Below are 13,305 nucleotides of genomic sequence, written 5' to 3'. Positions count from 1 at the left end.
AGGGGCACCGATATCAGATTTAATTGAAACATAATACACCTAAACATCACATCGGCATCACATCACTTTCAGTAGCTGTTTTTGTCCAATCCCAGGAAGCATTGGGCACAAGGTGGGATACACCCTGGATGGGACTCCAGTCCAATGCAGAGCTCACTCAAGTAAATATGCACACACTCACATCAGGGCCAGTGTTAATTAACCTACCAATTAACCTACCAGCACCTCTTTTGACTGTGGGAGGACAAAAGAGCACCTGCTCTTAGGAGGAAACCCATGTGAACACAGGGAGAATGTGCAAACGTCGTGCAGATATTACCCCAGTAATTGAACCCAGGGCCTCAGCTTTGTGAGGCAGCAATACTTACACTGTGCCACCCTCCCAAATACCATTATTCTAATTACGTTGCCACCACAACATGAACACGGCACGTTTGAGTTTCTAATACTTGAATTTCAAACATAGAGAACTGAATGTTTCTTGATTAAATACATTGATCTCCAGAATTTAAGCTGATAAAACAGATAAGGCAGTTATACTTCTGAACTCTGTTGGCATGAACTAACAGCTAAACCCAGAGGGAGCAGCTGCTCCCTGCTAAAAAGAGAATGTAGAACATGTACATTTGGATGGAAATAATATTTTGAATAAGAGTGGGCTCTCTTGGTCCGAAAAATAATGTCATGGCTGCTGCCCTGCAAGGAATAAACTAATTATGTTGGGTTCACCAAGGTCTTAAGAAAGAAACGCTGTTGTAACAGTTTAGCAAATTACATGGTTTGATGTGACTGTCTCACCAGCTCTGCTTGAGAGTGACAACACGGAGCAGACTACCTGCCTGACATTCCAATCTATTTATTTCTTATGGAAGATAAAGACTCTAAAACCGTCCTGTCTCAATTACAGACTCTGTCTAACACTCAGTCTCAGAGTGCATCATAGTTAAGGCCTGCTGGTAGTCCTCTGCTCTTCACCAGTATATCACTGTCTCTTGCCCAGTACTCTCATTATTTGTGCTTCTGGAGATCCTCTGGTCTGGCTTCTGCTTACTCTGTTATTTGCCTGCAGTCTGGGACTTAAAGACACGTCTCGAAGCCCTGCCAGGGGAGAGCAGAGGGAGGCACTTGTGACTGTGGCATTGCATTGCAGCTCAGGCACAGAGATTTGAGATTAGAGATTAAAGAAAGTCTGTACAGCCAGAAGGTCTGATTAATTTTCCAACTAGTGCCCATGGCTTCAAAAACAGAACTTTCTGTCAGGTGTGGAGCAGTAAGTAGAATGGCTTTAGTACAATGTGACAGAAGCCCCCGATGATGCCTCATCCATTTCAGAAACAAAGCATTTCAGATCCTGCAGTTCAAGTTGTTGGTTTTAAAACTTGGAAGAAAGCAAATGAAAGATGCCAGGAACACTGACCGAAGCGAGAGTGCTATCTATCTGCCATTGCTGAAAGGAAGGATAAACAGATTTGTAAAACTAGGAGTGTTGCATATCGGCTTGACAATCAGGACAAAAACGACTAAGGAAAGAACGACTGAGGAAACATACTGATTTCTGATTAAGAAACTCTCTAGATTCCTCAATACTGTGGGGGCTCCGTGATAGCCACAGTGCTGAGTCATGCAGAAAACTTGACCTAGAGTATTTGTGGCCACTCATTTGAGTCACAGTATAATGGCAACAGTCAGTCAATTTTAGACAGCTTTCCTGCATTTCTGCCACCTCCTGTTCACTTCTACTGAAGCTCTGCTGTCTGGGCCAAACCAAACACTATAAAGACACTATTCCAGCAACTGTGACCCCAGGAACAAGGGGACATCGGAAACACAACATGGCTGGCCAGCTTGTTCCATGCTCACACAACCCTTTGAGTAACAAAGTGCCTCCAGCTCGGTTTAAAATGCACTCCTACACAGTTTCCACTATTGCCCTCTGGTTCACTTTTCAACAGATTCATCTGAAGGGTAAATTCATCACAGGCTAGAAGGCAGCAGCCCACACAACAATGCTTTAAGTGAAACTTTAAGACATGACCTAAAAAGAACGTACCTGCCAAGAAAGAATTGCCAATACAGGTAAGAAAGATATTACAGGAGAGTGTGGCAGAGAATGGCACAAAACACTCAACCCAACCTGCAGGGCAGCTTGTACTGCACAGCTGCCCCCTGCGGAGTCCAGCAAGCAGATCCCAGGTGCAGCTCCTGCAGCTGCAAGACTGCATCAGGGACCCTTTCCCTTCCACAGGCTGCTGCTATATTATATTATAATAATAATTCCTTACACTTGTATAGCACGTTTCTGGACACTCCACTCAAAGCGCTTCACAAATAATGGGGACTGTCCTCCACCACCTGGATGATGAGACAGCAGCCAGATAGCGCCAGTTTGCTCCCCACACACCAGGCCAGCGGAGAAACACCCTGGGATTTTTAAAGACCAACGAGAGTCAGGAGCTTGGTTTCATGTCTCAGTCGAAGAATGGTGCCTTTTTACAGTATAGTGTCCCCATCACTATACTGGGGCATTAGGAGCCACAGACCACCCCCTACTGGCCCCACTATCACCTCTACCAGCAGCAACCTTAGTTTTTCCCAGGTCTCCCATCCAGGTACTGACCAGGCTCACACCTGCTGAGCTCCAGTGGGCTGCCAGCTGTGAGTTGCAGGGTGACGTGGCTGCTGGCTGGTTTTGGAAATCAAAGTCCATGAACAAAACACAAGAGAATTTTTAAGTCGGTTTGTCAACATTTTTCTCACGGGTAAATCCAAGAGCAAGTTTCAGAAAAGGGATATTAACCGTTGGCTCACATGTGACCATCAGTATCACTCCATCAGCCTGGAGTGGAGCATTAATACCCCAGCGTGGTTCTGACTAATATTTGCTCTGCAGGCTCTGTCTGGAGATCCGGCACAAAGGCCGATTAACCGATTAAGGCCGATCCTGATTATCTGAGTTGGACGACAGAGCCTCAGCGCGCAGAGGAGTCAAGGTCACAGGGCTCAACTGCACACCCTGTCTCTGTCCTCACAGGCCCGCGTGGACTTCGTGGGGTCTGATTCAGATAAGAAGCTCCACAAACATGACAGCACATTCACAGACAATCTGTGTAGCCGAGCGTATTACAGTACAGCCGTGTGGGGTTTGACCAGACAGTAACTCGAGTGAACTGCAGTGACCTCGGTTTATCCAATTACAGGACCTGCGCACCATCAAAAAGACACGCTGACGTGAACGTGATCAAAAACAAGTCTGCTTGGTGTCAACAGGTTTCCATTCTACAAGCGAAGTTAGGGATAACAATAACATTGTTTAGGTGAAGATTACTGTCATTGTAGCGCCGATAAGTCTGAAATGTCAGTGTTGTATTGCTTTAAAAGATAAATGCCAGTACCAGAGAGATCAGAAGAAACAGATTTAGGCACGTGTTGTTGACAACGAATACAGACTTTGGACGAACAATCAACACAATCTACAGATAATAATTCCGTTCCCTATTGGTCTGTAATGTAAATATCTTTATAATCAGAGGGTGACGTATTGTTACGCCCGAGACTATGCGGTAACCAGTGAAACGTAACATTAAGACAAGCAAGTCTGCCGCCCTGTTATTCATCAGAGTACACTGCGCATTACGAAAATTAGAGGTTGAGTTGAATATTTACAGCAGCTACCGAATCCCGCCTCCGCTTCCCGGTTCGGCCCGCTGACTCGGAGCGGGGGCCGCCGCTCACGTGCCCGGGAGGGGCAGACCGCTGCTGACGTCAGTGTTTAAAGTCCCCCGCAACCAGGCTGCGCTTGTTTACCCCGCTGAGAGGCTGTAAGAGGAGGCTGTTTGCGCAGAGATCAGCAGAGATGGCGATGTCCTGGAAGACGAGCTGGCCGCTGCTCGCCGTCATGTGTGCGGCTGCAGTCGTCGGCGCTTTAGGGGGCTTAGCCGGAGCCCCCATTCAGGCAGACCTTTCGGAAGATGGGGTGAAGGAGGCCTTGAATTTTGCAGTGGCCGAGTATAACAAAGTCAGTAACGACATGTTCTTCAGCAAGCCTGCCCGTGTCATCGACGTCAAGAAGCAGGTAAGTAACGGACTTTCGCCGGAAAGAAGCTGGGAAACCGGACAGGACCGTTCGGAGGACAGAGCTTATTTTCTCCTCCGGCTCTCCAGTGTTTGCCAAGACAGATCGCCTGCAGGCCTACAAGGCACTGCAAGAGCACTGACTTAGACACAGATTTCCAATTAGATATTAAAATGGTGTTGGTTCCGGAAATGTGTTGTGTTTAATTCTTAGTGCCTCTCAGTATATATTTACTCCTTAATGTTTCTTGTGTTTTGTTAATTTGATTGTTCGCAGTAGTGTATCTCTTAAGAGTACTCGCAGTAATACATTAGCGTCATTCATAAGCCGTGTGCAACAAAACGGGTGAATGCAGCGATTTTCAAACATTGTATGGGGAAGAACTGATTTGTGTTGAAATATGGACGCAGGGTCGTTCTATTTTCAGTTATTAGTGTTGGGAAACCTGTGGTTTGGCACAGAATCATTACGTCACGGCGTAGACATTGTGTTGATTTGTTTGTGTTCTGCCAGTTGTCCTACGGACATACGCCTCACAAAAATATGTAACGGGTGTGTCTAAATTATGTTTTATTATACTCGGAACAGGCTGGGACAACAGCTTCACACACGGTTTCTGTTCATCAGGAACACGTGACATGTTTGGAAGCAGAGTTATCAATCATGACGTAAATATTTTCCAAAACAAGAACATGGAACTTATTCAAAATTTTTTGTGATTTAATAGCTAATAAAGAGTCCAACACCCTTGTTAATACCACTTTCTTTCCAAACTAGATTGTGTCCCAGCAGTATGAAAAGATCTTTAATCACTGCTTGTGCAAATTCCTGGTGCTGTTGGCAACAAGTCCCTCCAGGTGCTCTGGACATGTGGAATTCCAGCTGTGCCTACAGCTGTTTTCCATTCCTGTAGCTCCAGAGTGGAGCTCATCCAGGCCGAAGTCCGGACCAGGGGGGCATCATGGCATGTGACAAGGCAGCCCATTTCCCTGAGCAGTAGCTGCAGGCCTCAGGCTGCTGTACCTCCGTTTACAGCTGTGCGCCTCAAGCTGTGGAACAAGGCCTGGATCTTGCACTGCGCCCGTCAGCAATAAAAGTGTCGGATTTTGTGCGTCTGTTCCAGGTGGTTGCAGGGATGAAGTACATCATTACGGTGGAGATGGGGCGCACAGCCTGCAGGAAGGGGGCAGAGGGGAACGTGGGTGTCTGCGCCATGCAAGATGACACTCAGCCTGCCACGGTAACCACACAGCTCTGCACCTCTAGACTATCAGAGGGGATCATCAGTTTAAATTTAACTTGGCGCTTAGGTGAAATGTGATTTTCAAGCACTGGGTACTATTTTGTTGCTATTTCTGTCAGTCAGACTTTTAATAATTTGAAAAGCTTGAAAAAGATCTCCTTAGTCATAAGCAGCTCAACTGAAAGGAGAAGCAGCTGAAACCTCACCCTTTCCTTGGGAACAGCACCAGGATGAGTAAGATTAACTGCAACAGCCTTTCCCAAGATCTGCACGCATCTTATAAAGCATCATGCTGGCAAATCTGCTACAGTTTTCCAAAGGAAAAGCTCAAGCTGAGGCACAGACAGCACATTAGTGTACCACTGTGGTGCCCCCTCCTGGTCATTTAGTATCTTATTTTCTTCCACACCTGACCTGTGGATGGTGCAGTATTTTCGCTGCTCTGAACCCAATGTAAATTATTTAAGACCCTATTGATTATAGGGGACTTCAACTGCTTTTACTCAAGTTGTTGATTATACAGCTATTGAAATAAGTACATAAATATTGTTGTAGTCAAAACCATTGGCAGTGTTTTCCAATTTATCGGATTTTGCAGTCAAAGGTTTGAAAGCTTTTTCTTTACCATAGATGCTACTTTTTTAAGATGGCAGTCTCCAAACAGATATTGCACAAGGAATTAAAATGCCTTTGATCAAGATACAACCAGAAAGCATGATACACTAATGGCAAAAGTAGATATAGTAACTCACAACATACAGTAGCTGCTGAGGTATTTATTCATAGTATTGTATTCAGAACTTTTCCCCTTTCAATTTCAGACTGAGACGTGTACATTTGAGGTGTGGTCCCGCCCCTGGTTGACCGATATCAGGATGTTGAAGAATACTTGCCAGAAGTGAAGACCTGCAGAGCCCTGGCGGACAGTGTCCAGACACATCCACCCTATTATTAACAAGCTTCTGCAGCCAGAGCTAAGAAAGCAAAAACTAACGTCTCTTTCAGGCTTATTAACCAGTGTTATGGAAATATAGTGAGATTTAACTCTTACTAATTCTGTTTATTTTTGAAAGCCAGACTGATTAATATTGTAGTTGAAAGCTATGCAATTTGTCAAAGTGAAATAAACACTTATTAAGGTCTTTTAGGTTTGGGTGTCATTTTTAAGAGGTTTTCCTACATAAGGGATAAGGAGTGACTAATTTAACTAATCGGAGAACACAGTGTTTGCCATCTGGAGTCCAGTTAGATTCAAGGCAAAACAAAAAGAGGATGTATTCTTCTAAAAATGCAAAAGATGTTAAAATGAGCAGGGAGCCACTGGGTCTATTTACTCATTTGGTTGCCAATAGCCTAGGGATCCAAACATCTACTCCAGCTGTTTCATGAAAAAACCCAGGGTATTGGAGCTCAACATCCCAGCTTAAAGGTTTTCTGAATCTAGAATTCAAATAGGTGGAAAACTTGAGTTTACTTTCTTGTAAGACATTGTAAAAAGGCAGAAACTTTAGTCCAAATAAAAGCTGAATTCAAGCAGGATTCAGAAGAAAGTCAGGTAGTGAGTCTCAGTGGTGGCTGTGCTGAAGCCAGAAACCTCAATTGTTCAAAACAAAAAGTCACAGCTGGAAACCAAGAGGGAATCACAACACAGGGAGAAAATGTTTCTTCACTCACATGAGTTGGGAGAGTCTGGAACAGGCTTCCTAGACAGCAGGTTTTTAGAATTTATATTCTTGATTCACTTAGAACCAAACTACCCAATGAGCAGGATGGGCTGAATGGCAGGTGATGGCAAAACCTCTTCATTTTTCCGTTTCAGTCTGTGAATTTCTAAGATGCTGAAAGCTGGATTTCCAACTTTCATGATGCTGAAAGTTGGAAAGCTGCTGCTCATGCATGGATGAGCTTCTTATCTAAAGTGCTGTCGTCACTCCAGTACACTGTGTCTACTTTAGCCCTTCCTGTGCAGCTGGACTCGGGAACTGATGTCCAGCTCTGAAGAGTCTTTCCAGGGATTTGCCTGCCGGTGCAGAATGGAGAGCAAGGTTTGTTCTTGATTTACCATTGTATGCTGGCAGCCAGGAAAGGCTACAACGATGTATGATGTCTCTTTAAGGGTTAAACTCCAGCTGTTCAAATACTTAAGTTAAAGATTAACAGAGGCAATTGAACATGATCAAATGTTCATCATAATTCATGTTTATAAAGAATGAAAATTGAGGCTTGTCAGATGAATGTAAGCCTATTTGTATGCTGTGGTTATTGATAAGTTTGGATTCATTATGCGGCCTGACACTCAGTCTCAGAGTGCATCATAGTTAAGGCCTGCTGGGAGTCCTCTGCTCTTCACCAGTATTTCACTGTCTCTTGCCCAGTACTCTCATTACTTGTGCTTCTGGAGATGCTCTGGTCTGGCTTCTGCTTACTGTTATCTGCCAGTAGACTGGGCTTTAAAGACACGGCTCGAAGCCCTTCCATGGGAGAGCAAGAGGGAGGGAGGCACATGTAACTGTGGCACTGCACTGAGATTCAATAGCATAGCTGGGCAGCTTCTTCCAGACTCCCACAACCCTTTGGGTTAAGAAGTGCCCCCTGTTCTCGGTTACAAATGCACTTCCACGTGGTTTCATCTTGTGTCCTCTGCTTATTGTTTCCCTGTCTGTTCTACTGATATATATTACAGTTACAGAAGTGCATTCTATCACAAAAATGAGCACTAACAAAGTCCTGCTTACATTAAACAAAAAAACAGTGTGTCAACGTGGTGCTTTGAAACATAACTTTGCGAATTCTCAAAAAAAACTTAACTGTCCCGGACTGCCATCATCACCTAGTTCCTGCTCCAAGTGAAACAAGGTCCAGAATTTAACTTCAGGCTCAAATTTGAAAGTGGTTCTTGTGAAGAGCTGACAGTCACAGCCAGACGTCCACCTCGAGCCCCACCTGTTCCTTTGCTAAGCCAACGCAACCTGCAGGGCAGCTCTTACTGCAGGAGTCTAGCAAGCAGATCCCAGGTGCAGCTCCTGCAGCTGCAAGACTGCATCAGGGACCCTTTCCCTTCCACAGGCTGCTGACCTCTGTGACCGGGGAGAAAATCGAAGTCCATGAACAAAACACAAGAGTATTTTTAAGTCAGTTTGTCAACATTTTTCTCACGGGTAAATCCAAGAGCAAGTTTCAGAAAAGGGATATTAACCGTTTGCTTACATGTGACCATCAGTATCACTCCATCAGCCTGGAGTGGAGCATTAATACCCCAGCGTGGTTCTGACTAATATTTGCTTTGCAGGCTCTGTCTGGAGATCCGGCACAAAGGCCGATGAACCGGGTTATCTGAGCTGGACGGCAGAGCCTCAGCGCGCAGAGGAGTCAAGGTCACGGGGTTTAACTGCACACCCTGTCTCTGTCCTCACAGGCCCGCGTGGACTTCCTGGGGTCTGATTCAGATAAGAAGCTCCACAAACATGACAGCACGTTCACAGACTCCAGTCTGTACAGCCTGCTTGGTGTTAACAGATTTTGCTTCTACAAGCACAGTTAGCGATAATAAAATTGTTTAGGTGGAGATTTGTTTGAAATTATCAGTGTTGCATTGCTTTAAAACATTAATACCCATACCAGAGAGATCAGAAAACACAGATTTAGACATGTGATGCTGTCAATTTTGAGTAGAGTATTTGGTTGATTTCTGGAATTAATCAACATGGGAAGCAATGATTTATTATGTGGACTATATTAGCAAAGATTTACTTTTATAATTACAGCTGTTGTATCGTGATGCCCAAGGCTTGCGGTATCCAGTGAAACGTTCTGTTGGGACACACAAGTCTACAACCATTCATCGGAGTACACTACGCATTACGAAAATTAGAGGTTAAGTTGAACATTTACAGCAGCTACCGAATCCCGCCTCCGGTTCCCGGTTCGGCCCGCTGACTCGGAGCGGAAGCCGCCGCTCACGTGCCCGGGAGGGGCAGACCGCTGTTGACGTCAGTGTTTAAATCCCCCCGCGGAGAGGCTGCGAGAGGAGGCTGTTTGCGCAGAGATGGCGATGTCTTGTAAGACGAGCTGGCCGCTGCTCGCCGTCCTGTGTGCGGCTGCAGTCGTCGCGGATCAATCCCCCAGTGGCGGAGCCCCTGTCAAGGCTGACATTTCGGAAGAAGGGGTACAGAAGGCTTTGAAGTTTGCAATTGCTGAATATAACAAAGGCAACAACGACGTGTTCTTCAGCAAGCCTGTCCGTGTCATCGACGTCAAGAAGCAGGTAAGTAACGGGCTTTCGGCGGAAAGAAGTTGGGAAACCTGACAGGACCGCTTATTTTCTCCTCCGGCTCTCCAGTGTTTAACAAGACTGATCGCCTGCAGTTCTACAAGGCACTGCAAGAGCAGTGACCTATACACAGTACCAGAGATATTAAAATGGTGTTGGTGGCACTGCTGGAATAAGGCCTGGATCTTGCACTGTGCTGAATAGCTCTGCTTTGTTAACAATAAAAGTGTCGGATTTTGTGCATCTGTTCCAGGTGGTCGAAGGGATGAAGTACATCATTACGGTGGAGATGGGGCGCACGGCTTGCAGGAGGGGGACAGAGGGGAATCTGGAGGTCTGTGCCATCTATAACGATCCTCAGCTTGCCAAGGTAATGAAACACACTGTTGCCACACAGCTCTGCACCTCATGATCACGCATGGCGCTGTGATTGTTTTTCATACCAAAGGATCCATTTTCGAACTACTTCTTCCAATTCAGGGTTGCGGGGAACTGGAGTCTATCTGGGCAAGCAACGGGCACAAGGCAGGGTATGCAGTCACAAACATGCAGACACTCACACCAGGGCCAATTTTTACAGAAACCAGTTAACCTACCAGTTTCTCTCTGAACTGTGGAAGGAAACCACATGGGGAGAACATGCAGACTCCACACAGATAGCATTTCGGAGCTCCAGAGCTGTGAGGCAGCAATGCTAACCACTGTGCTGGCCTGCTCATCAATTTAAATTTAACTCAGCAAGTGTTTATGGGAAATGTAGTTTTCAAGCCACGTACCCAGTTTTGATTTTGGACAATCAGGCTTTTAATAACTGGAAATGATTAAAAAAGATCTTCTCTAACTGTTTAACAATCTCCATCGTCATGAGCAGCTCAGCTGGAAGGAGAAGCAGCTGAAACCTTACCCTTTCCTTGGGAACAGCACCAGGATGAGTAAGATTAACTGCACAGCCTTTCCCAAGATCTGCAGCATCTTCTAAAGCATTGTACTGACAAATCTGCTACAGTTCTCCCAAAGGAAAAGCTCAAGCTGAGACACAGACAGCACCTTAGTGTACCACTGTGGTGCCCCCTCCTGGTCATTTAGTAACATCTTATTTTCTTCCACACCTGACCTGTGGGTGGTGCAGTATTTAGCTGCTCTGGAGCCAATGCAAGTTATTTAAAACCCTGGTTGTTAGGGGACTTCAAGTGTTTTTACTCCATAGTTAAAGTTGATGATCATACTGACATTAGAATTACATTCACACATTGTTGATTATAGTGAAAACCATTGGCAGTCTTTTCCAATTTATTGGATTTTGTATTATTAGAATTCTGTTCAAGATACTTTATTCATCCCGGGGTGGCAATTTAACAACACAAAACAAAAACAAAGGCAAAACAAAAAAAAAATCAAGAAAAAGTATACATAGGTATAATGGCAAATGAACCATAGAAGCAATTGACAGTAACAGTGTGTAGTATTAGGAAGGTATTAGTACAGGCCCATCTGTGGGGGGCTCTGTCCAAAGGACATAATTTACAGTCATTGTCTGTGAGCCTGATGGCCTCTGGAGCGAAGCTGAATTTCCTTCTGTTTGTCTTGCACTGTGGACAGCGAAAGCCTTTTCTTTATTGATGCCACTGTTTTAATCTCTGGGCAGTTTTAAAGTCATTAAACAGATATTATACAAAGAATTAAAATGTTTTTGCTCAGCCAGAAAGCATGATAACTCCTTTTGCTATTAGTGTAACATATAGCAGCTACTGAGGTATTTATTTAATTCACAGTACTGTTCCGAAAGTATTTCTATGGAGTACTTTCATGTTCATACATCTCTCTTTCAATTTCAGACCAAGAGATGTACATTTGAGGTGTGGTCCCGCCCCTGGTTGTCCAATATTAGGATGGTGAAGAATATTTGCCAGAAGTGAAGACCTGCAGAGCCCTGGCGGACAGTGTCCAGACACATCCACCCTATTATTAACAAGCTTCTGCAGCCAGAGCTAAGAAAGAAAAAACTCACGTCTCTTTCAGGCTTATTAACCAGTGTTACGGAAATATAGTGAGATTTAACTCTTACTAATTCTGTTTATTTTTAAAAGCCTGACTGATTTATATTGGAGTTGAAAGCTATGCAATTTGTGCAACTTGTTAAAGTGAAATAAACATTTATTAAGGTCTTTTAGGTTTGGGTGTCATTTTTAAGAGGTTTTCCTACATAAGGGATAAGGAGTAACTAATTTAACTAATCGGAGAACACAGTGTTTGCCATCTGGAGTCCAGTTAGATTCAAGGCAAAACAAAAAGAGGATTTATTCTTCTAAAAATGCAAAAGATGTTAAAATGAGCAGGGAGACACTGGGTTTATTTTACTCATTTGGTTGCCAGCTGTTTCATGAAAAAACCCAGGGAATCTGCTTCAGGAGCTTGGCCCCATTTGGCCTATCGGGAACCTTAGGTAGTTACTAATTGACATGAGAATCTCCTCCATCTGTTTCTTGAAGGAAACCAGGGTATTGGATCTCAACGTCACAGCTTAAAGGTTTTCTGAATCTAGAATTCAAATCAGTGGAAAACTTGAGTTTACTTTCTTGTAAGACATTGTAAAAAGGCAGAAACTTTAGTCCAAATAAAAGCTGAATTCAAGTAGGATTCAGGAGAAAGTCAGGTAGTGAGTCTCAGTGGTGGCTGTGCTGAAGCTGCAAACCTCAATTGTTCAAAACAAAAAGTGTCACAGCTGGAAACCAAGAGGGAATGTTCCCTCTAAGCTGTGCACATAGGAAATTGAACTGCACATAAAAACATGAATTCCAAAAAAAGTATGATAATAATAAAACATACACGGTCGTCAATTGAAAAATGTTAAATTGACCACATGTAACTGGCTGCGAGAGGCCCACCTTGGCTGTGTGCATTATTACTGCTACTCGATCCTCGATATCTCTGCTCTCATAGTCTCGTACCTCCCTGCTCATGCTGACTGGGCTCCTTGAATTGCTGTCTTTTGGATCTCTATGCTTCTATGAGAATGCCTATATGAATTTCAGGTGTATAATTTTACATACACTCACTGGGGAAATACTTTGCACAACTTGAAATGTTTGTGCACACAGGCCATTACAAATTAGAGGGAACATTGCCAAGAGGGAATCACAACAGAGGGAGAAAATGTTTCTTCACTCACAGAGTTGGGAGAATCTGGAGCAGGCTTCCTAGACAGCAGGTTTTTAGAATTTACATTATTGATTCACTTAGAACCAAACTACCTAACGAGCAGGATGGGCTGAATGCCCTATGTTATCTTTTCTCATGTTCAGCTGAGGCTTGCTGCCAGAGCCTACAGTCCAGCTCTGACAGTCACACCAGGTAAACGCCTTCGGTCACATCACGGCCATTCCCTTTGACTCGTATGGCAGGAGCCCTGGGTCAGTACTTTGTGTGCAGAAGATGTGAACTGTCAGGGACAGACAGAAAAACCTTGACAACTATCAGTGCAAAGATCAGAAACAAAATTCTGGGAGGTTTTCTAACCCCAGCAGACCCACACAAAAGCACAACTGTACTTTGAATTCTTGTGCAATGGCAAGCATTTAATCGTGTTTTAGTGTGTAAGTGACCAACATGTGGCAAGAGTGACCTGAAGTTAAAGAAAAAAACAAAGGCAATAAGGGACAAAATTATCATTTGTATTTTTCAGAGTTTGTTCGACTGACAAAACTATATTAAGATGGAGAC

At 44.2% G+C, this 13,305-nt stretch overlaps 2 protein-coding genes across 2 annotated transcripts; both read left to right on the top strand.

Moving 5' to 3' along the window:
• The first annotated feature begins 3,664 nt into the window (after nucleotides 1–3,664).
• LOC148645941 (cystatin-like) lies at nucleotides 3,665–6,457 on the top strand. Its single transcript, XM_088610525.1, has 3 exons — nucleotides 3,665–4,072; nucleotides 5,196–5,312; nucleotides 6,137–6,457. The coding sequence occupies exons 1-3, from the start codon at nucleotides 3,854–3,856 to the stop codon at nucleotides 6,215–6,217; spliced, it is 417 nt and encodes a 138-aa protein (XP_088466651.1). The 5' UTR covers nucleotides 3,665–3,853; the 3' UTR covers nucleotides 6,218–6,457.
• Nucleotides 6,458–9,121: 2,664 nt separating this feature from the next.
• Nucleotides 9,122–11,750, top strand: LOC148645940 (cystatin-like). The gene is made up of 3 exons (XM_088610526.1): nucleotides 9,122–9,579; nucleotides 9,839–9,955; nucleotides 11,421–11,750. The coding sequence occupies exons 1-3, from the start codon at nucleotides 9,361–9,363 to the stop codon at nucleotides 11,499–11,501; spliced, it is 417 nt and encodes a 138-aa protein (XP_088466652.1). The 5' UTR covers nucleotides 9,122–9,360; the 3' UTR covers nucleotides 11,502–11,750.
• Nucleotides 11,751–13,305: the final 1,555 nt, after the last annotated feature.

Source organism: Lepisosteus platostomus, chromosome 17 (genome assembly GCF_059453375.1).
Source record: "Lepisosteus platostomus isolate fLepPlt1 chromosome 17, fLepPlt1.hap1, whole genome shotgun sequence".
NCBI lineage: Eukaryota > Metazoa > Chordata > Actinopteri > Semionotiformes > Lepisosteidae > Lepisosteus > Lepisosteus platostomus.
This window is presented reverse-complemented; position numbering and strand designations above follow the sequence as displayed.

Excerpts from the sequence above, each read along its gene's own strand:
- LOC148645941 (XM_088610525.1), top strand. The coding sequence starts at position 3,854 with ATGGCGATGTCCTGGAAGACGAGCTGGCCGCTGCTCGCCGTCATGTGT. Across the intron at positions 4,073-5,195 it reads TCATCGACGTCAAGAAGCAG|GTGGTTGCAGGGATGAAGTA; the intron begins GTAAGTAACGGA and ends CGTCTGTTCCAG. Across the intron at positions 5,313-6,136 it reads ATGACACTCAGCCTGCCACG|ACTGAGACGTGTACATTTGA; the intron begins GTAACCACACAG and ends TTTCAATTTCAG.
- LOC148645940 (XM_088610526.1), top strand. The coding sequence starts at position 9,361 with ATGGCGATGTCTTGTAAGACGAGCTGGCCGCTGCTCGCCGTCCTGTGT. Across the intron at positions 9,580-9,838 it reads TCATCGACGTCAAGAAGCAG|GTGGTCGAAGGGATGAAGTA; the intron begins GTAAGTAACGGG and ends CATCTGTTCCAG. Across the intron at positions 9,956-11,420 it reads ACGATCCTCAGCTTGCCAAG|ACCAAGAGATGTACATTTGA; the intron begins GTAATGAAACAC and ends TTTCAATTTCAG.